General features: G+C 52.1%; 4 protein-coding genes and 1 non-coding gene across 5 annotated transcripts; 3 read left to right on the forward strand and 2 right to left on the reverse strand.

Annotated features, from left to right (window-relative positions):
• Window positions 1–1,323: 1,323 nt before the first annotated feature.
• Window positions 1,324–2,796, reverse strand: ColSpa_07321 (uncharacterized protein; the record flags this gene model as incomplete). Its single annotated transcript, XM_049273533.1, has 3 exons — window positions 1,324–2,262; window positions 2,520–2,652; window positions 2,759–2,796. 3 exons carry the CDS (start codon window positions 2,794–2,796, stop codon window positions 1,324–1,326), a joined length of 1,110 nt encoding a protein of 369 aa, XP_049129490.1.
• Window positions 2,797–6,307: 3,511 nt separating this feature from the next.
• Window positions 6,308–7,562, reverse strand: ColSpa_07322 (putative acid phosphatase; the record flags this gene model as incomplete). The annotated part of the gene is made up of 3 exons (XM_049273534.1): window positions 6,308–7,028; window positions 7,080–7,393; window positions 7,455–7,562. 3 exons carry the CDS (start codon window positions 7,560–7,562, stop codon window positions 6,308–6,310), a joined length of 1,143 nt encoding a protein of 380 aa, XP_049129491.1.
• A 1,934-nt stretch (window positions 7,563–9,496) lies between these two features.
• Window positions 9,497–12,077, forward strand: ColSpa_07323 (transcription factor lepE; the record flags this gene model as incomplete). Its single annotated transcript, XM_049273535.1, has 2 exons — window positions 9,497–10,126; window positions 10,200–12,077. 2 exons carry the CDS (start codon window positions 9,497–9,499, stop codon window positions 12,075–12,077), a joined length of 2,508 nt encoding a protein of 835 aa, XP_049129492.1.
• Window positions 12,078–13,932: 1,855 nt separating this feature from the next.
• Window positions 13,933–14,708, forward strand: ColSpa_07324 (uncharacterized protein; the record flags this gene model as incomplete). The annotated part of the gene is given in 3 exon segments (XM_049273536.1): window positions 13,933–13,961; window positions 13,973–14,161; window positions 14,219–14,708. The coding sequence occupies 3 exon segments, from the start codon at window positions 13,933–13,935 to the stop codon at window positions 14,706–14,708; spliced, it is 708 nt and encodes a 235-aa protein (XP_049129493.1).
• Window positions 14,709–15,781: 1,073 nt separating this feature from the next.
• On the forward strand, window positions 15,782–15,853 carry ColSpa_tRNA_195. The gene has a single exon. It is a non-coding gene; the product is annotated as a tRNA-Trp (tRNA).
• Window positions 15,854–20,286: the final 4,433 nt, after the last annotated feature.

Here is a 20,286-nt window from a genome sequence, read left to right on the forward strand (position 1 = left end):
TAAAATAGCTTCGATCATTGCACCACCATATGCCCGGTCGCCATTGGAGGCATGCCCTGGAACGACGGTTCCGTGATATGAGAAACGTGCATCTAGCTGGCTGTGCGAGAAGTCCCGACTCCACGAACTCGCCGAGAAGCATGTGAAAAACTTGCAATCCCAAAGATCCGCCTGTACGCGCTTCAGGCGGTCGTGAGTTACTGCAGAAAGCAAGCCACCTGTAATGCCCACAGGAGAAACACCTTGACAGCAGCCAACAAGCGGCCGCTAGACCTTGTTACCACTAGTACCAATACAGCCCGACTACACAACCTTTCATTTGGGCTAAAGGCCAACTACAAGGCGGAGATACGCACAAGCTGTGGGAGATGGTCTTCAGATGAGACACAGAATAAGCTTCTCAAGAGGATCTTCGACCACCAGGCTTCTTCTCTGCATCTTTCTTGCATACTTACCGTGTCTGTTTGGCGGTGGGCTGAGGTGCACGCAGCACCAACGACGAGCTTTTCCCCTTGGAATGAACTTCTAGGCAATTCTCCCCGAGCAAGGTTCCCCATGGACGGGCGTATGTTCCTATCTGTGCTGCCGGATCTGTAAGCCGGGGCGTTTATGAGGAAAAGTTTGTCGACTTGGTAAACCCAAAAACCCATAGCTGAGCCGTCCCAGCGTTGGCCTCCCGAACAACGGGCGTATTATGCGGTGATAAACGCTTGGATCGCTCCCACAACGGCGTTTGCGATGAGATTTCCCGATCTGGGCTTCGGATGGTGGACGACCCTGATATATCTCGTGGTCGACAGGACTATCATCCTGTCTGCGCTTGGTACACCAGATAGATCCCGGATCAAATGAAGCCAGGAACCCTGCGGCTGGCGCGTGCAGTCGATGTGCCACTCAAGTCGGCTCACGGCCTGGATACCGATGGATAAAGTTGCATTTGGGAAATGGCTGATTTCAATTACACATTTCGTCGACCAAACTCTTTAGTTCACAGGTTAGATTGACTCCGAAGGGGTTAAATGCAGTGACTTTTAAGCCGAAATCAATATTGCGTTGACATGATCAGCCATCTCTCATAATGACATGCCAAATGTCAGCCCAACGCCGCCCGATGCAGTGGTATACCGTTTTCCTAATGCTCAATCCCAGTTCTCGTGCGTGTTCTGGTTCCCGTGTCCCAACCTTCCAACCAGTGTTGTAGCCGCAAGTTGGTTCCGTATCGCGCTCGTCTTCGTCTCGTAGGAAGCCGGCCCTCAGTCCAGCTTCCGCAGACTTTCGATATCGCGAGAATGGTCTGATGCCATTTAGTCATGCTCTCTCTCATCACAGCTTTCCGTTGCCCTCACCCATATCTTCAAATGTAGTAGTAGTGCGCACGTGAATGCCCGACTCGATTGAGCTCCGGCGCGTCGAGGACTCGCCGTCTCCATACCTTATCTGTGTCCGCACCTCGCCCCTAAGCTTGTCTCCCAGCTCCAGCTGGCTTTCGTCTGGCTCTACGTTGGTCGATCGGAACGAGAAGAACTTCTTCCTCTTCTCCGCGATTCGCGCGGCCGCGGCTGCCTTTCGGCCGAACGGATCGTTGCTCTGTTGATCGCGGCTGCTGATCGACTTCAAGTACTGTCCGATGCGAGACGACGAAATCGACGCCTTCTTGGGTGCCGAGGCTTCCACAGAGCTCACAGAGCTGAAAAACCTTGGCATGCCGCGTTTGAAAAGGACTCGCATGGAAGGCAGACACACTACGACCATCGACACCGACACCTCAATGCCTGACCAGATGAGCGGATCCGTGAAGTCCCACGTCGGGTTTATTGACTGCGTAAACAAGGCGATGTACCGTAAGCGCACGCACGAGGTGATAAGAATAAAGATACCCAAGCTGAACATGATGAAAATGCCGACTTTGGAGCGTAGACCCATATTGAGATGCCACAGCAGCGGGATCGGAAGGAAGAGGATAATGATATCGTGGCTGATGCTAAGCCCACCCGCCACGAACGCGAGCACGTTGATGTCGAGGCAGTGATGCGGACCGAAATCGCCTTTCCACCCATCCCAATTATACGAGAAGGGTATGCATTGGAATATTTGCATGAAGAGCATGATAGTAGTCGACAAGGCAATATAGGACATGGCCGCGTACGTGGCACGTCGGAAGGATTTGTTCGGGAATATTCGCAGGTAGAAGAAAAGCACTGATATTTTGGTTAGACCTAGGCAGGTGAGGTAAAAGCTCTCGTCGATAAAGAAGATCTGGACCTATGGTCAGCGTTGATGGCACAGCACGACATGAATCTTCTTTCCAACCTTGAGTCCGAACGTGAGCTCTTCCGGCTTGACCATCCAAATGTCTTCCCCAAATGCAACCCAACCGGCTTGGGTTCTTGTCAGCGAACAGAGACAGGATGTAGACGAAAGTTGGACATACCCAGATGACCGAGGATAACGAATACAATGAAAAGAAGCTATTGCATGTCAGATGGTGAGTCCGATACTTCCTTGCACGCCTCACATACCCCGCAAAAGATCATGATCCAGTCGTCTGTCTCGAACCGATGCACGGTCGTCCAACGAGCATACAACCGCAGCGGCACCGCGAGTATTCCGAGAGCTTGTATAACGATGGGCGCCAATATATCTGCCTTTCGCCTGCGGACTGGTCGTTTGCATACTTCGGCTTCTATCCTCGCAACATCTGTATGGGCGTCAGTCCACCAATCGCCACATCATAGTAACTCATCAACTACACGCATACCTATCGCTTCCAGCCTCTTGCACCGCTCGAGAAGGCATGTTTGAACACTCGCTCGCAGCTTCTCGTCGCTGCATATGCAGGTATCGTTCGATACGACCTTGCACGCCGAAAGGGGTATTTGTTCCAGAGCACATGCCAGCTAAGTAAAGACAGCCAAGTCAGCGACGTGCTCAGTTTTGTCCTTGGACGTCTCCTCAATGGAAGCGACTCACCCCACATTCAGGTAATCTGCCTACGTAATCTATCAGGGAACCATTTGAGGCTCCGAAGAAGGCGACCATTAGGCCGGTTAACATAGCCTGCCTCATGGTGCCAAAGATGCTGTCCGTCAGCAGTGATGCTGTCTGACAGGAGGAGAAAAAAAGGAAAAAGAAGCCAGTGGAAGGTTCGCCGTGGCCAGGGCGAGTGTTCCTCGTATTGGACCTAAGGCACAGACGCTTGCCATGTCACCTAGGGACGTGGGAAAGCATCCGCAATATAAGCAGTGGAATGCAGTCCAGTCCGAATTCTTCAAGGGGACCGCGCGGGAAACTATGACAGAATCAAACTCTACCTAGACATCAGGTCTAAAGCGAGCGGTCCGCTACGAATCGGTAGTGGCAAGCACCCTTGGGAACCTCCTGCCTAGCAGCAGACGGCTCGAGAGCGTACAGTAGGCAGCTGCACCCGAAACCAGCGTTACCCGATGTGCCTCACGCATGGGGGAACTAAAAGCGTCTGCCATACTGGGATTAGAGGCCTCCCATTTCGGAGTTGCACAGACGTCCGTGATGATGACAGGTGTGACTGGCCAACGGTGAGTCTGTGGCGATGCGCCATTGTCAATGGGATGGTGTATCCTATGCTGATGCTTTGCGTACTGGTGAGGTTTCTGAAGCGCAACGGCTACGTGCATACTTATCCCGTAGCACCAAAGTAAAGGCGAATTGGTTTCTGGATATGTCACTGCCAATCCGTATACCGCAATGAGGCACTAGTTTCTACAACCCTGAGAAGCCCACGGCAAGGACGCGCGTGGCCCCAACACTACTCCGATCGCTGTGCCTTCCGCTAATACCTAATGAGGGCCAAGTCTTTATGCTCTGGAGCTTCACTGAATCATGTTTGCCTTTGTGTAGGCGTGCAACGTGCGCTTCTTTAGTTTCATCCAATTTACGGGCAAATCGACTAATACACAAAGAGTATTGAAGGCCCAGAAGAGGAGGGGATGTTCAATCTAGCCCAATCTACCCCGCATGGCCTTACGGGGAGTTTCTGATCTCCCTTTTGCCATGCATCGTCCGGGGCTCAAAAGCCTTAGCAACGGCTACGAACCTCGTGTGACGCTGAAGTGTCATCGCATTACAACGTCGATCCATGCACGATGTTCATCGCAGTCTAGGGGGCTTCCAAGCTGAGGCAAGTGATGCTGGCCATTGAGATCGGTTCTGTTGGCCGACCACGTTGCCGCTAGCTTTCTTCAGCACGCCAGAGCTTCGGAGACCGGCGCGGTCTAGTGGACCTTCAACACGGCGCCCCCATCCGATCGAGCTTCGCGTACGTCTAAGCAATTCCGAAGCGCCACTTGAAGGCTCAGTAGACTGGCCATCGGGTGAAAAAACAAACCGCCGCTTTTTCCAGAGGGGCCTCGACTCAACCGCATCGCTACACGGCATTCAATCCCGAATCATAAATTGAAAACCAGTTTGGCACTTTCTTACGCCAGTGAGGATAATTAAGAGATGTACATTTGATATAATTAATCCCGATCTGGTGCTGTTGTTGCCCTCGGAAAGTAGAAAGGTCAAAGTCAGACCGGCGGTTTTCTTTTTCACCCCTTTGACTGGCTGCAAGAGTGGGACGGGAGACCAGGTTCCACCACGGGGTGTTGGATACGAAACAGTGGTACAAAGCCGGCTTTCGACTGACGCACAAAAGCAACCAAACCGCCTCCATGCAGCGCCGGAGCGATCCCTGGTTACCCAAACGGCTGTCCTGTGATGAGGGGAGAGCGGTCTCCAAAATCCTCCCGTTCCATACTGGCGGCTACCTGCGCGTCTCTTCACCCGCAAAAACTTACAGTATTTTGAGTCATGGAAAAATCCCGGTGTCGTGTTCCCGTCGCACCCCTTCGCAACGTAGACTGCTGTCCTGTGCGAGAGCAAGAGCGAGGAGGTGGTAAGAATGAAAAGATCGCCCGCAGATATTGCAATGCCTCATGGCCAGTTGCCCAGGTCAAGCACGTCTTTAAAAAGGTATAAGGGAACCCACGGAAGGGCTCGTGTATAGTCTAACGTCTTGTAGAGGACAATACGACTGTCATAGGCTTGCCTCTTCAAGATTCGCGTAGGGTCCTCAGAAGTATCGAGTCATGTTTCCGCCCACAGCCTGGCTTGATTCAATGGTTCGAAGTTTCTGCTTTGACGCCGCTTGGACGACCAGTAGTCCATATTGCAAGTTGGGTCCATGGCATGCAGCTTATCGAGAATGAATCAGACGAGAGGTACAGTGCATTCCATCTCTGGTCGGCCGATAGCACATACTTGCTGAATCTCCTCCCTCCCAAGCGTTGAAACACTCAGGATTCGATGCTGGTCCACGTATTGACATCTAACATCTGCTGGCCCGTCGAATTTGGTTGACATCTCAGCTTGTTATGCTTATATCTCTGTACCCCGATGAGGACTCTGCTCCGATGCATCGTTGATCCAAGCTCCTCGTGTTTCCGTCATACGCCTATGCTTCTTCAGGACTCAATGCTGATGAGTTAATATTCCCCCACTTCCGATGATCGACTAGCTTATTCTGCGGTAGGCTTCCTCTCTGTACGCATCTAGCATCCTCCTTCAGCCACGCCAGTACGTAAAGAAAAACAGATAGTGGATCAGGAACCAGAAGGAGCTGTCTTTCTTTGGGCCTTGTGGCGGAGATTTTTCAACAAAAAAGGTCATGGCAGAGGTTTCCGTGCGATGGCCCTAATGCAAACTCCTGAAGGAGCTGCCATTGGCCAGCAAAACTTTCTCGAAGTTGTGGGGGAAACTTCGATTCTTCGCTGGTTCTTGCTCCTGGCTAGACTAGCGCGGTGCGGATCGAGTGATCCGGGTTTATGAATACCTAATCATCTGTCTGAGTCGATGAACCCGCTGGGCTTCGGGCGTGAGTATACTGCGTTTATAGAGGTAAAGAAAGAGGAGCTCTCGAGGTGGGTTTTCTGCAGGAATTTGGGAGACCACCTAGCAGCGCCAAACAAAAACAGCCACTAGGAGGCGTGTTTTGCAGTTTGGCCAGGAAGACTGGCAATTGCGATCATGGAGCCTCTGACATCTTGCTGCAACTGAGAAGTGAGACTCTACAGGCCTTGATTCACACCCGCAAGTGGCTTTGTGGTTTTCTTTCGCAGAAGGCCCGGTGCAGCCGGGTATATCGAGTGCCGGTTATGTATCGCCGGACACACTGAGCACTATGAAGCCAGGGTGTTATGGTGTTGTGAATGCGCGTTGTTCTTGGTTTATGAAATCCCCAGGACTTGACACGGTAGCCTTTTTGAGTTCGCCTGTCTGCTCAAGCTTCCTATACGGCTTGTGGGACGTATTGAGGCTGGAAGTTCGCGTCATAGAGGGTGCCTTTTCCATCATACGGCGTCGGCTGATTATGGAATACCCATTGTAGGCGGATACGTTCCAAGATTGGAAAGCCGCTGGATCCATTGAGGGCGAGGTTTGGAGGAGGGTAAGGGCGAAATTTGCTGCTGTCGTTGTTAAGCGCGCCAAAGTAAGATTCCGAGTTGTTCACCGAGGCTATATTAGGCGGATCTTTGTTCGGAACGATAACTTGGCTACCGAGATCTTGTGCGAACTTGAAGATATTGGCGCCCACATCGTACCGCCCCAAATTCGGAGTCTCCCAGTTGTACTCAACTGTTGATAGCATCGAGTAGTGGGTGTAGAAGGTCTTGTCCTCGGTCCCCTTGAGATAATTAGGTATCGCACTCCCTAGCAATAGTGACACAATCTGGTTCGGTTTCTTATAGTCTTCGGACTCGTCGTAAGTCAGGTGGATTAGTGTGCGCTCTTTGAAGACTTCTTTCTGTAGCATGGGCTTCAAAAAGTCGTGCGCCCATTTCGTGGCATACTCCAAAGATGTATTATGGCCATCGTTCATCATGTTAGGGGACATGAAGGCCCATTGAGGCACCTGTTTCTTCTCGAAGTCAATCTTCCAATCATCAAATCCCTCAATGTTCAACAGTCGGGTCCCGTTGAGGTTGATGGAGTCAAAAGACACAAACGGGCTATACGAATATTAGTACCCGCAGACTCGGCGACATTCGTGGGCAACAAACTTGTGTTTCCGGACGTAGTCCCACTTGTCATTGCCAGTCTGGCCGTCGCTGGCTGCGGCCAAATAGCCTGGGCCAGGTATGTCTTCCATATAGGCTTTCCATGGCAGTCCCCGCCATTCGAGAAGATCCACGATGGTCGACACGTTGATTGGCAGTCGCACTGGTTCGTCGTGGTTCATGCCAAAGTAATCTCCGGCGAGAGCGGCGATGTAGTTGGCCTGACTCGGGTGGGTATGCGCATAGTAGTTGGACAGAAGAATCCCCTCTTTCTTCAGATCGGCAATGTGGGAATCTTTGACGACTTTGGCAAAGTCCTGTTCGAGCGGCCAATGTCAGCGAGGGACGTTGTCCACAAGGAACTGTGGGCTCACATACCTGGTTCTCCAGCCAGATGGAAATGTACCTATCAAAAGCTCTGCCGCCAATGTGACTGGCTCCGACGGTCGCCAGCAATCCAGCCAGAGAAAAACAGAGGAGACGCATCGTAGCCCGACGAACACGTTGTGGCGCTGCAGTCGTCAGTTGACGATCTCAAGAAGCAGGAATGCGATGGGTTGTTTGTTTATTCCGGCGCAAAAACCGCGGGTTTTCGCGGCAAGAAACGCTGCAAGGCATTTCAACAACACGGACTCGCATCCGCCCCGGTTGTTGTCTCAGAATGCTACAGCACACTGGGTCCTTGGTGGCCCTGTGTCGCGTAGTTGAGCAAGCATTCCGTGCGGTGTTTGACGTCGATCCCCTTGAAACGCTCCAACGCCTCAATGTGGCACAGTAACTTGCGCCGGCCCATGCACCGATCTCGGAGAGATGATCCGCGGTGGCAGGGATATCTTCATCTGATAATAATCCTGGTGGGTTGAAGAAAATCCGCGGCAGGGATCAAAAGTCGCGTAGACTCTGCGCTGTGTGTGCAACAACGTGAGGTTGGGTTCGCTGCCCGGCGTTTGCAAGAAGCTTTTTGGGTCTGGTGTGGGGGTTTCGAGTCGACTGGAGCTAGAGCGATGGGGTCTTTTTGCAAGGAAACGTGAATGCCTCGAATTGACGCAGTTGAGAAAGTTCGTCTCCACAGACATCTAGTGTAACTGCTGGCCCGCGTGGCTGGGTCTTGATCCCATGTTTTGGACTGAAAAGTATTGCTCCAAGCTGCGAGTCTTGGAGATGTCCCATTACTACCGTGTGTAAGCCAATCCTTCGGGACCCAGCAGGAAAGTGGCCCTTTGAAGTTGATCAATTCTTCTGTCTTGCTGGACATCCGCCGTTGGTGCAGGGTTGTCAGAAGTCGTCATCCTCAGCAGCCGTCTGCAGATGCGTCCTGTGAGAATGGATCGAGGGTTGCTCCGAAAACAGTCGGGCATTTCGACCCAATTGAAGAGCAGACCAGCGCCAAGTATTCTGCGTAGTTTGCATGACAAACGAGATCCATTGATGGAGGCGGACCATTGCAATGGCCGGTTGAGTCGGCAGAGCTAGTCGTAGTCGGTGTGGCACAGCCCTTGACGAATGACATGATCCGCCAGGACAGATCAAGCAGGCCATCCTAGGAAAACGGCCTTTGGGGTCTCAGAAGGACTTGTGGCATGAGCAAATCTTTTACAGCTCAACGGCCGGAGGATTGTACCAGCGTGCGTCATAGGGCGCCATCCGTCGACTCCGAGTTCCCTTGGTCAGCCTAGCAAGGCCGCACCCTCCTCGTGGCTTCGCGTGCCCATTGTCTCTTTGTGTGGTGTGGTGTGGTGTGAGTACCTACTTCAGGGTCAACGATGGTGATGGTGTAACCCGATCGCAGGCAGATGCATGTCGGCTCAGGTGAAGATGGTGGGAACCGCGCGTCTTGCATCGGCTTATTCCAGTTCCTGACTCCTTTGGGATTCCGGCTTGTGGGCTGCAACGCGGTTGGAAAAATTATCTGATCTGAATCCCTGCAGTGTGAGTCAAGAATGGAGAACGTTGGGAGGGGAAGGCCCGATCTAATCTTATCAGATGCCCCACATCCGGGTGTCTTCGAAGTGGGTCGAGGTAACTCGGAGCTGCTCGGTGATACAGCTTCGGCGCTCGGATTTGGAGGTTTTACATAAGCCAGTTCTACTCTTCCTAACATTTTTCCTGCTGTCCAAGCGCTGTCGTCTGTTAAAGCATGGACGACGCGCCCTCGGCGGTAAGTGGCGCTGACTGACAGGGGGAAGTTTCTTCCCTTGATTTTCGAGGCACATCTTGACAGCAAACGGCAGGTGAAAAGTAGTCTCTCCGGTCCGGAGGCTGATCGTTTTGCCTGTATTGTCACTTCGTACTTTGTGATATAACCATGCCCGTGGCCTGCCCTGCGCGCAGCATATTTTTCCCTCGCTTTTGATCAATTTTTCTGCCTCCCGCATCACAAACATCGAGCCGCCTTCCGAATGAATTCCGCCAACCACACAATGTCTCCCTCGGTGGACGAAGCCGGGAGTCTGTCTCCAACCAACTCTCGCGATGACGATGAGAACTCGCAGCACCCTCGTAAGCGTCAGCGTGTCCGCTTGAGCTGCCTGGAGTGTCGTCGGAGGAAGTTATCCTGTGACAGAGGCTACCCCTGCCAGCGGTGTCTGAAAAGCGGCACGCCGGATCGCTGCACCTACGAAACCAAGTCGGGAGTTGTCTTGAACGCAAGCTCCGGTGTTCCGCCTGCGTTTGCTCAGCTCGACTCACGCAGAAATGGCGAATTGGTCATGCCTGGCAAGGAGGCCGACATGTCCGTCATCCGCGAGGCAGCTAAGGACCACGACCGTATACGCCGCCTTGAGCTGGAGGTTTCTCAGCTCAAAACTCAACTCACACGACAGGCCATGTCCTCATTCGACGGAAGCACCGTAGCCGGTACCAACTCACCACTCACTCAAAAGGACGAGACCAGTGAAGCGCCCGCGGATCCCTGCGCGAACAACTCGGAAATGCAGTCTTGCTGGCATCAGTACAGCGATGGGGACAAGTCCGAGCTCCGCTTTTTCAGGGGGAAGGAGTTCAGGACGCGGTATTTTGGGCCTCACAACGCGACGATGGCGTTCATCGAGGTAAGTCTTTCCAACACACACACACGAGTGCCTTTTTCTGCCTTTTTTGAACCCGTACCTGACTCTTTAATAGTTGACCGGACTGTGTCCCTTCATGAAGGAGACCGCAGATGAGTGGCTGAAGCCGGTCAAGGCTCATGACCGGAAAGATCGCAAGAAGCGTAAGGAGGATCGGGACAAGTTTTATCTCCAGCCCGACCCTCGGCTCGAGTCTCTGCTTCCACCCAAAGACCACTGTGATGCCCTGGTGGAGGTCTACATTGACCAGTTCGAGCAAATGCACCGCATCATCCACATTCCTACGTTCCGTAGGGAATACTCACAGTTCTGGGAGAACCCGACCGAATCCCGCTACGCCGCGCTCACTGCTCTCGTCTTGGCAATCTGCGCCGTTGCAAATTGCATCCACACCCATGAGTCTTTGAGGTTCACGGGCATGATTTCGAATGCGCACACTACTGCCGAGAAATGGATCAAGGCTGTCGAAGAGTGGCAGAGCCGTCAGAGCATGAAGCACCGGAAACTCATTCACTACCAGATCGCCTGCTTGTTGTATCTCAGCAAGCGGGTTAACACGGTGAAGAAGAAGCGCTTTTGGACGAACTCGGGAGCTCTCATCCAGGATGGAATTTCAGTCGGCTTGCACCGGGAGCCTAGCCACATGTCGGGCAAGATCTCAGTGTACAACCAGGAGATGAGACGGAGGATATGGGCAACGGTTCAGGAGTTTGACATGCAAGCCTCCTTCGACCACGGCCTGCCCACGCTGGTGAGCCAGCTGCACTACGATGTGCAACCGCCGAGGAATTTGGACGATGAGGATTTTGACGAGGACACCACCCAACTGCCTCCGTCCAAACACGGGAAGGAATATACTTACTCCTCTTACCAGAACCTGGCCCGTCAGAGTCTGCCCCTGCGCATGGAGTTGAGCCGGCTTCTCTGCGGGCCGCCAGGAGAGATAGACTATGATCAAGTCATCCGATACACGAACGACATTACGCACGAAATCGACTCTTTGCCCTCGTGGGAACACAACAACAACAACACACACGGCGGCAAGCGCCCACTTCTCGCCTACACTCTACTTCACATCCAGCTCCGCCAGTACATCATCCCCCTCCACCAACCCTTCCTCAAGCTGCGCAAATCCAACGCCAAGTACCAGTACTCGGAAATCATCTACTACAACGCCGCGCGAGACATTGTTCTTCTGCACGACAAGCTCTATGAGCAGGGCATCCGTTGCCTCAACTTCCTCCGCGAAGACGCTCTCACAACGGCCGTCAACCTCTGCAGCGTCACCATGCTGCAGCCGCGCGGCTCCACGAATATGATCATGATCAACTCCCAACACACTGTCAAGCTCCTCGAGAAGTGTCTGTCCATGAAGGAAGATAGACTCCTCCGTTGCGGCAACACCGAGCCGTGGGGCTACTCCATCATGTGCTCGGCCCTCGGCCTGCTCGAGGCGCATCTGGGCACAAAGACGACTGAACAGGCCAAGGCCTCGTCCGCGGAGCGATTTGTCAACCTGCACTACAAGCTGCTGGCGAACCAGGAGCCCCCGGTGTCGAGTCAGCAATCGGAACTCTCCAAGATCCCCGGCTTGGAGGTTCCGGAGAGACCAAAGGTGAGCATCCCCGACTTCCTCCCGGCGTCGTCGTCGGGCATTGAGCAGCTGCTGACCCACCTCTCAAAGTCGGTCACGCCATTCTCATTCCAGGGTTATCCGTCGTCGCAGAACACTGTCGACGGACTCCTGCCTCAGCCGCTGCCGTGGATGCCCTCATCCATCGACCCGCAGGTGAGTCTTCACGGCGACTTCTCCCCAGCACTCGTCGCTGACAGTGTGTTGGCAAAGGCGCAGTCGTTCAATCCCGACTTTAGTCTTGAAGCTCTGGGATTGAACTTGAACGAGTTGTGGGGAGAGTCGTGGGACTTTAGCTGAAGCTGTGTCTTTTGAATTTGGTTTGATGGGTGTCATGACACGGGGGAGAGAAAATTGATGTTAATCTGGAGGCCGTTGACGGAAGGGACGTCCTTGAGTTTTGAAGGACGACAACTTGTCACGGGTTGTTGTAGTAACGATATTCGGAAAGCTTTGTGATACCCATCTCAATTCCTCTCTTATTAGGTCAGATATGTAATGCAGCACAATCGTATCTGTCTTGACTTGCGGAGGGCTCCGTCACGGGGGTCACACTGCACTTTGCAATGCTGTGTTACGAGGTCGACAAAATCTGCCTACCTCTTTGCTTCTCCATCTTCCCCCTTCACCTTCCTTTCACGATCTTTTTATCTGGGCCAGCATCCGCCGCAATCTTTTTGGTGCTCCAGACTTCTTGTCCGCATTCGTACTCCGAGACCCATCAAAAGGCCTTTGCAGAGTTCACGGAATCGGTTGGTACCGAAACCTGACTCGAACAGATTGCAATATTGGCATTCTGGCGCCTTGACCACACCTAACCCAACCCTTTACCGACAGGCCTCTCTGCTGGGTACCCAAATCGCTCTCATGAGGTAGTCGCGCCCGGCTTCGGATTGTCATGCTAAACCCTGAATGCTTGTTCCAATCTCAACAGAGGTGCAATAGAGTATTGCAGGCCCCCACCAACACGATCTCTGCACACATGATCCTAGAGGCGAGATTGGCCGGGATCGCCACGATGGTTATGCGTGCGCCGGCAGAGTAGCAGTTGCGTCGAAACTGTAGTAAAACTGCCAATCATAGCAACAAGAGGCGACAACCCGGTTCAACAGCGCAGGCGTGGCAAGACGCGCAAGCGCATAACCGTTTCCGCACGTAGCGACTGACGCGGGATGTGTTAAGCGACCTTTATGCTCTTCGTCATCGTCGATATGCATCCGTCGTCAGTCCGTGTTATATTTGTTTCCCACTCGGCCGAACCTTGGCCGTTGAGCGAAGAAACGTGGGCTCGCTCCTCCACAACTCAATCATCATAAGGTGGATTTCGTCACCGCCAATGTGCGACCCAGAGTCAAGCTCTCAAACGCTTGGGCGGGGAGGTACCGGTACAGAAGAGAGGATTCGTCAAGGTTACATGGTCTCCCACTGGCGGCGGACAACATGCCGGATCCAGGAACCGCGACAGGGATCAGCTCGGCACCCAATTCATGGGCCTTCAATATTGCGGATACCTCCATGTTCCCAGCGGCCCCCAGCTCTCAACCTCCTCCAACCACCTTCTGCTTACGCTCTAGTGCGTGCCCCCCTGGATGGCTGCAGCTAGAGCTTACTCCTCCGCGATGCGGGTATCGACCGCTCGCTGACAGCAAAGAGTGGGCGTTCGCGATGCTAGTACCGGCACGCGGCACTTGGGTCCTGCTCTCACTGGCCCAATAGCGTCGCAACGTCGTGCCACGGGCGGAGTCAAGAGGTCGAAGAGGAAATTCGAGTAATTAGAAGCGTAGCTCGGAGTTGACGGCGTTGTAGAATATTGGTTTCCTGGGCCACGCTTTGGAGAACCCTTGTTGGCACCCTCCTCGCTCGCCCGTGTGTGAATGGCATGCCGCAACAGGGCGAAGAGGTTAAGAAACATTATTATAAGATGCAGGGCGACGCTGATGTGATGCAGGAACAAGCCTGGTCATTCATTCCTCGAGCCCATCTTTACTCTCCCGAGTCAGACATATCACGTCACTCTTGTCACCTGCAGCCGTGACAGTTTCAGAGATCGGATACACATAATTAGAGACGATCTCCCAGTTCGTCTGACAGTTCCCATATCTACCAATCCGCCCACTCTTACCTCGCGACATCCAAATCGTATCCTCTGTCCATAATGGCACCTTCCCTCTTCCGTCTTGCCTCGTGGCTTGCAGCCGCAGCTGGCACCGTCACCGCTGCCCCCTTGAGCGCCGCGCCACCATCGCCCACGATGCCGTTGTCGGCTTCCCAGAGACTGTCCCCTCGGGCACCGTTGGTAGTCTGTACCTCAAGTACAAGCCGTACCTCAAGGTCGTGAACGGATGCGTGCCCTTCCCCGCGGTCAATGCCGCTGGAGATGTTAGGTATGTTCACCGACTCCCCCGATTTCCTCGCCCAAACATTTCACTAACACCACTCAGCGGCGGCCTCTCTCCCACTGGCTCCTCCAACGGTGGCTGCTCCTCCAGCACCGGCCAGGTCTACGCCCGCGGCGGCACCTACAACGGCGCCTACGCCATCATGTACTCGTACTTCATGCCCAAGGACGAGCCTTCAGACGGTCTGGGCCACCGCTACGACTGGGAGAATGTCGTCGTCTGGCTGTCTGCTGCATCCAACTCCGCTACGGTCTTGGGCGTCGCCGTCTCAGCCCATGGCAACTACGACACGAAGACGTCCGGCATCGACTTCACCGGCACCACGCACCCGCGTGTCGGCTACCGTAGCATCTGGCCCGTCAACCACCAGATGATCTTCACTAGCGATGTTGGCGGTCAGCAGCCCCTGATTGCGTGGGAGTCGCTGACTACCGCCGCGCGCACCACTCTCGAGAACTTTGACTTTGGCAGCGCCAATGTGCCCATGAAGGAGGCCAACTTTGTCAACAACCTCGGCAAGGCTGCGTTGTAAAAGGGCGAGTACTTCAGGCCTTTGCTTTGGGAGGCTATGAGGGTATGAGGGGTGGAGAGAAGGTAATGATAATTACTTTGTCGAGAGGCAAACCGGTTGGCTAGCCTCATGGACTACTTCATGTATATCTTTATTTAGTAGGAGCGAGAGTTTTTATGCTCTCTAATGATGGCTCCGTGGCACATAAAAAAACGTATGTTCTTTTCTTGCTTCAGAAATGTGAAGTTGCACATGTAGAAAGAGTGACGGCTATGGAAGCGATCATGTCTTCTAGCTGCAAGTGATGATTAGAGCAACGGCGAGTTCTGTGTTAAGGAGTTCACACCAGAACCGTAATTGACAATCAGCGGCCATCAGAGCTAGTCAAAGTAGTGCCATACTGTTGTCATCTTGCCCGCCGTTGAAGATGTTCGGGTTGACCATTTGGCGGGTAAAACCGCCAATCATCTAAAGTACAACTGAGAACAACTACCACATCAGGATGGACGCTTCTGACCGTGCGCGCGGCCAAAGTCGGGATCGTGCAAGGAAGCTCTAGCCGCCTGCCGAAGACGGTAACGAACCTCCGATGCAAGCATCTCAAACCGATGGGCCATCAAGCACACTGCAATTAACTGATGACAGACTAATGGCGTGTATCACAGTTGACATGGATGCCGATCACCCGTTGATGTCAATTGGCCGGGCCGCAATGTGTGGAAGTGAGATGCACTTGATAGGGGCCACGGCGGACATAACGTGCGGGTTGGTTGGCAAGAGTCTGGCAACTCACTTGGCCTCTGACGAACCCGTGGAGACGCGGATATGACGGCACTAGTTTTACACAACGTCCCTGCAATGCCCACAATAGAAATCCGTCCTGGAATCCAGCCGGAGACTGTTGGACGACATAATTGACTGTTTCATACCGAGTTGTTGAACCCACGTGGTAGTTAAGGTTCTGGCCGAACAGGGCCGCGCAGTGGCTCTGGCGGGATCATCCCCGCACATGGGCATTCATCCAAGCGTGGATCCAGGATTGAGGTAGCCTTCTTATGCGGCATTTTTGCGAATATCTTCAACAACCAACAATTGGCCCTCTGGCGCAACGGTAGCGCGTTCGACTCCAGATCGAAAGGTTATCCGTTCAAATCGGGTGGGGGTCATTTCTTTTGCCGTTCTGACGTCTCTACGATGGTATTTTTGGTGTTTGTCGTTGACTCTGTTGATGTTGGTTGATAATGGGTTATGGTAACGTATGCGGGGGTTGTGCAAAAGCGCAAGAGCAGGGCCAATTGGATGATTTTTAAAGCTTACTACGTGTTCTACAATCCTTCCTAGAAGCCGGAAAGAGCCAAGAATAGTGTCAGACTTTCGGGAATGAGTTGTTGGGCGACACTAGGCGAAATTCCCTGTGGGAGGCTAAGTTCCGGATTCTGCTCACCAAGGACGAGTCTGGTGAAATGCACGGACCATGTATACACTTTGATGTCAGACTTGGACGCCCCCTTTGCCGGCCTCCGGAGCAATTGATTGTTTCCAGAAGGATTGACATTAGACATCGTACGTGGAACAGCAGTAGATCTCTGAAAGCTGAGGCGTTCAGGCAACTCCATGACCCACAGAATTTTACTAGCTTTGGCATGTGAATATCCTCATTAAGAAGTTATACTAACCTTGTCGCAGCACAGAAACGCAACGGCTACGTTGGGTTGTACGAAGTCTCACAATCACACTGAGAGCATTTTTCTTCATCATTGCAACCAGAGATCAAGTACTCAAGTGCTACCAAAGCTCCTTCAATGATTTATTAGTTCTACGAAAGGGTTGGTGTGAGCTATTAGGCCGTATAGAGTCGGTTCGTAACATATCACGCATCCCCTTGCCTATGCAGAGGAGGCGTTTTTCATGCCATAGTTCCAAGTCACGCACTTTGATTCTCTCTCTATAGCAAGCACTACCTTCTCGTATATTTCCTGTCTGAAATCTTCGTTGTTTAGATCTGGTTCCGGTAGGCCATCTCCTCCATTGAGGCATAGATCTACGACGTTGGCATAACTAGGGGTTCTCAGACACCCTTCTTCCAGCAGCCTGTGTGCGGTCGCGGAATCGTGGTCCAGTGATAAAATATCGATTGGCGGTGCCTCATGGGGTGTGCGATGGGAATCGATGGTTCTTCCTAGTTCCAGCTCCATAAGCAAGATACCTAGTGAGACTAGAGCGGGGTTGTAACAGGTAGCTGCGTAATCGTAATGCTGAATTTGATGAGACCCATTCGGGCCAGTCTTGACAACAGTAGGGTGATTGTAGCAGCTGGGATCTTTCGGTGTGCCTCTAATCAGAAAGAAGATGTTACGACTGGACAGCAGCTCTGGAACCCATGGTGTTTGGTATAGCTGAAGGAAACTCGATGCGATAGTGGTCGCCAGACGCAGCCGAACTGATCGACGCATTGCTTGAAACATGCCCGGACTCTCCAATACTTCTCTTAGAGACACTCTTCACCATTCCTCGGTATTGTTGGCATTTGTGGCCGGAGAGATTTTGAACATCTGACTACTTTTCACATCTGGGTCCACTATCATGCCATAATAGTCGGTACCAGATTGCTTTCGTGCATTGCGAATGGTGTTGCACAGTTGGACTTTCTCGTAAAGTCTTTTACTGGCTGGACTCTTGGAGATGGCTGATAGACTGCTCTGAACAGCCATCCCAGCTGCTCTTTGCTCAACACAGTCTTCCTTCATCCGAGAGCGCCAAGGCAGTGAAAAGCTCACAGTCTTTGGCTGGTGTAGACCATTGATAGACTGAGAAACTTGGACGTCAAGGGAATCTTGAGCTATAGGCTCATGGCTTAGTTGCGGAATGGCGTGGATGGTTAAGTCCTCCCACAGCAGCTGTCGAGGGAGCATCGGCGTCTCGTATGTAGTCTTCTGAGTCTCGTAGTCGATAACGAGGTGAAACACAATTTTCTGGATGAGATCGTTGTCATCCGCCCCCAAAGTTGGCTCTGTCAACCGCGGTTCCAGACCCAAGTGAAGTTCGTGGGTGCATGCACACGAAAAGCTAGAAAGTAGCGCTCGATACACGCTACTAGAAACCTCTCGAACTAGTCTTAGGAGCTTCCCTTGCGAGAAATGCTTTCTCCTCGGCTCTTGTTCTAAGATTCCCTTCAGTGACCGATCGAGTCTGTCATTGCCTTGTATTATTCTCGTTACAAGGTCACTGTAGTCCGTTTTACCAAGTGTGAAGGCGACACGCTTGTATTCCCTGATGATGGTTGAAGTTGCCTTCATGCTGGTCTGACGATAACGCAATGTTAACATAATGTACCCTCAACTCAACTACCAGTACCCACCTTGTTGTCAGGCCGTATTTCTAAACGCCGTTGCATCTCCTGAATTGCAAAGTTCAAATCCTTGATTGTGTTCCGAAACAAGTCAAATGATCTCGAGAGGCGGGCCCTCAACTTCTGCTCGATATCTGGTTTGTGCCATTCTGGTCCATCCGGAACACTGGCCAGTAGCTCAAGCTGAGGCTCTGAGACCAAGTCGCCGAGAAGATGACCGCAGATATCTTGAAATCTTACTTGTTCGGATTCTAGGTGAAAGACCAGAATCTCCCTTTCTCTTTCGAACCTTGACCACCTCTTTAGCGCAGAGAGACCTTGCCGATAATGCTCTAGAGTCGAGACGAGCAGAGGGATACCTCCTAACACGATACCTGCGATCTCGAAGCCAGACATGTTTTTTTGACCGATTAGATGCTGTGAGTTTTAATGTTCATAAGATGCGCAACTCTGAAAAGTGGGATTTCCATACATCGCCATCATCAGGGGAGTGACATTAACCAGCCCGCACCAACGTGCAGCCCCGCGGCTGGCCTACACAAGACCACGTAAGAAGCTTATGGTTCGCTCACAGTGCGGGGTAATATCTCTGGCAGTTCAATGGTTCAGCCTGATGAGAAATAAAAATTGCCTCTTACCTATCAAGATCCGCTACTACATGAAACCAACAGACCAAGCTTGACACTGGAAAATCGTCGTCCTCTACCAATACCAACTGAAGGCCACACGCCTTGACTATATTAAGCTGTGTTAGAAGGTTACTCATATATCTGTGGCCAAGATTTATTCTTTTGGTTGGCTAAATCCGTTAATGGAACCCGCCACGTATTCTTCCAATTTCAAGCACTTGGTCATGGAGAGCACTACTGCAGATGTAGTGCGAGAAGTCCTTATAGGTTTCGAACGGGTCCTGAAAACTAAGCAGGACGTCGAGAGCCGCCTAACTGTTTCGCCTCTGTCTCTGACGCTCGATGATGAGTTTGATCGATTCAAGATATGGACAGGCAATGTTGGAGCACACAGAAAAGACGCAGCTTCGTTGGAATACAAACTACGCGAAGCCCCGCACATACGACAGCAAGTCATGAAGCTCCTTCTCACTTTGAGGACATGGCTCGAAAAGGCTTTTCAGACTACAACTAGCCAGATGACTCCGTCAGGGAAATGGGAGGACGACGGGGATTCGTTGGATGGTTCAGACGAAGAATCTGAAATGGAGCATGTTGCAGCTGGCATTGCTGGAATGGTCGACTGTCTCTTGCGTCTAAGTGTCGCCATACAAAAACCAGCTCCTCATGGTCGTTTTTTGGCTTCAAAAGCTAGGAATGCTTCAAGATTCGAGTCTTTCGATATCAATCATGTTAGAGAAAAGTTCAGAGGAATCCAGGAGTATCTGGCACAGAGGCTTGGCAAAGCGAATTCTCAACGGCGAGAGTTTTTCACATACAGAGAAAAGCATCATCTGAATATTTCTCATGGCCTCAACACCCACGGAGACACGAACATAACAGAAATCATACCGGCTACCGTGATATCTTCCATACCCGACAACATGAAGCAGGGGAACACATTCAAATACCTGGACGAGCCGGCTCAACTGAAAGATACTGTCTCCCTGACTTCATTTGCAACATCCATGGGAGGCCACGAGAAACCCAGGATCCCTCCATTGCCAAAAGAAACATACAGAGGACCGTTTGAATGCATCTTTTGCTATGAACTGGTGAATATTCCGGATGAGGTATCCTGGAGGTAAGTCGAACTTGCTAAGATATTGTTGTATTAAGCTCACAAAAGATCACCAGAGAGCATGTGTACTGCGATCTCATGCCTTACTGTTGTCTTTTCGAAGATTGTACAACTCCCGAGATCCGGTTCGCAAGCCGTCACGAGTGGATACAACACACGTTACAAAACCATTTGAGAACTCACCGCTGCCAGTTTGACTGTGAGAGAGGATTTCTGTCCAAATCCGAATTAGTCGCTCATATGCGGAAGAGACATCCTGGAAAACAACAGAACAGTCAAGTTGAAACACCGGCAACGGCAAGTTCACAACCCTTGGATCCCGACTCAAAGTCTTCGTGTCCCTTCTGTTTCAAAAATCTTTCATCCCTAAAGGTATATCGCAGTCATATCGGGCGCCATCAGCGTGATGTTGCCTTATTTGCGCTCCCAAAAGGCGATCCGGAATCCGCGGACGATGGAGATGAGAGTGATAACGCCCTCGACAAACATGCCAAAGCCGAA

Source organism: Colletotrichum spaethianum, assembly GCF_022836535.1.
Source record: "Colletotrichum spaethianum MAFF 239500 DNA, contig18, whole genome shotgun sequence".
Lineage (NCBI taxonomy): Eukaryota > Fungi > Ascomycota > Sordariomycetes > Glomerellales > Glomerellaceae > Colletotrichum > Colletotrichum spaethianum.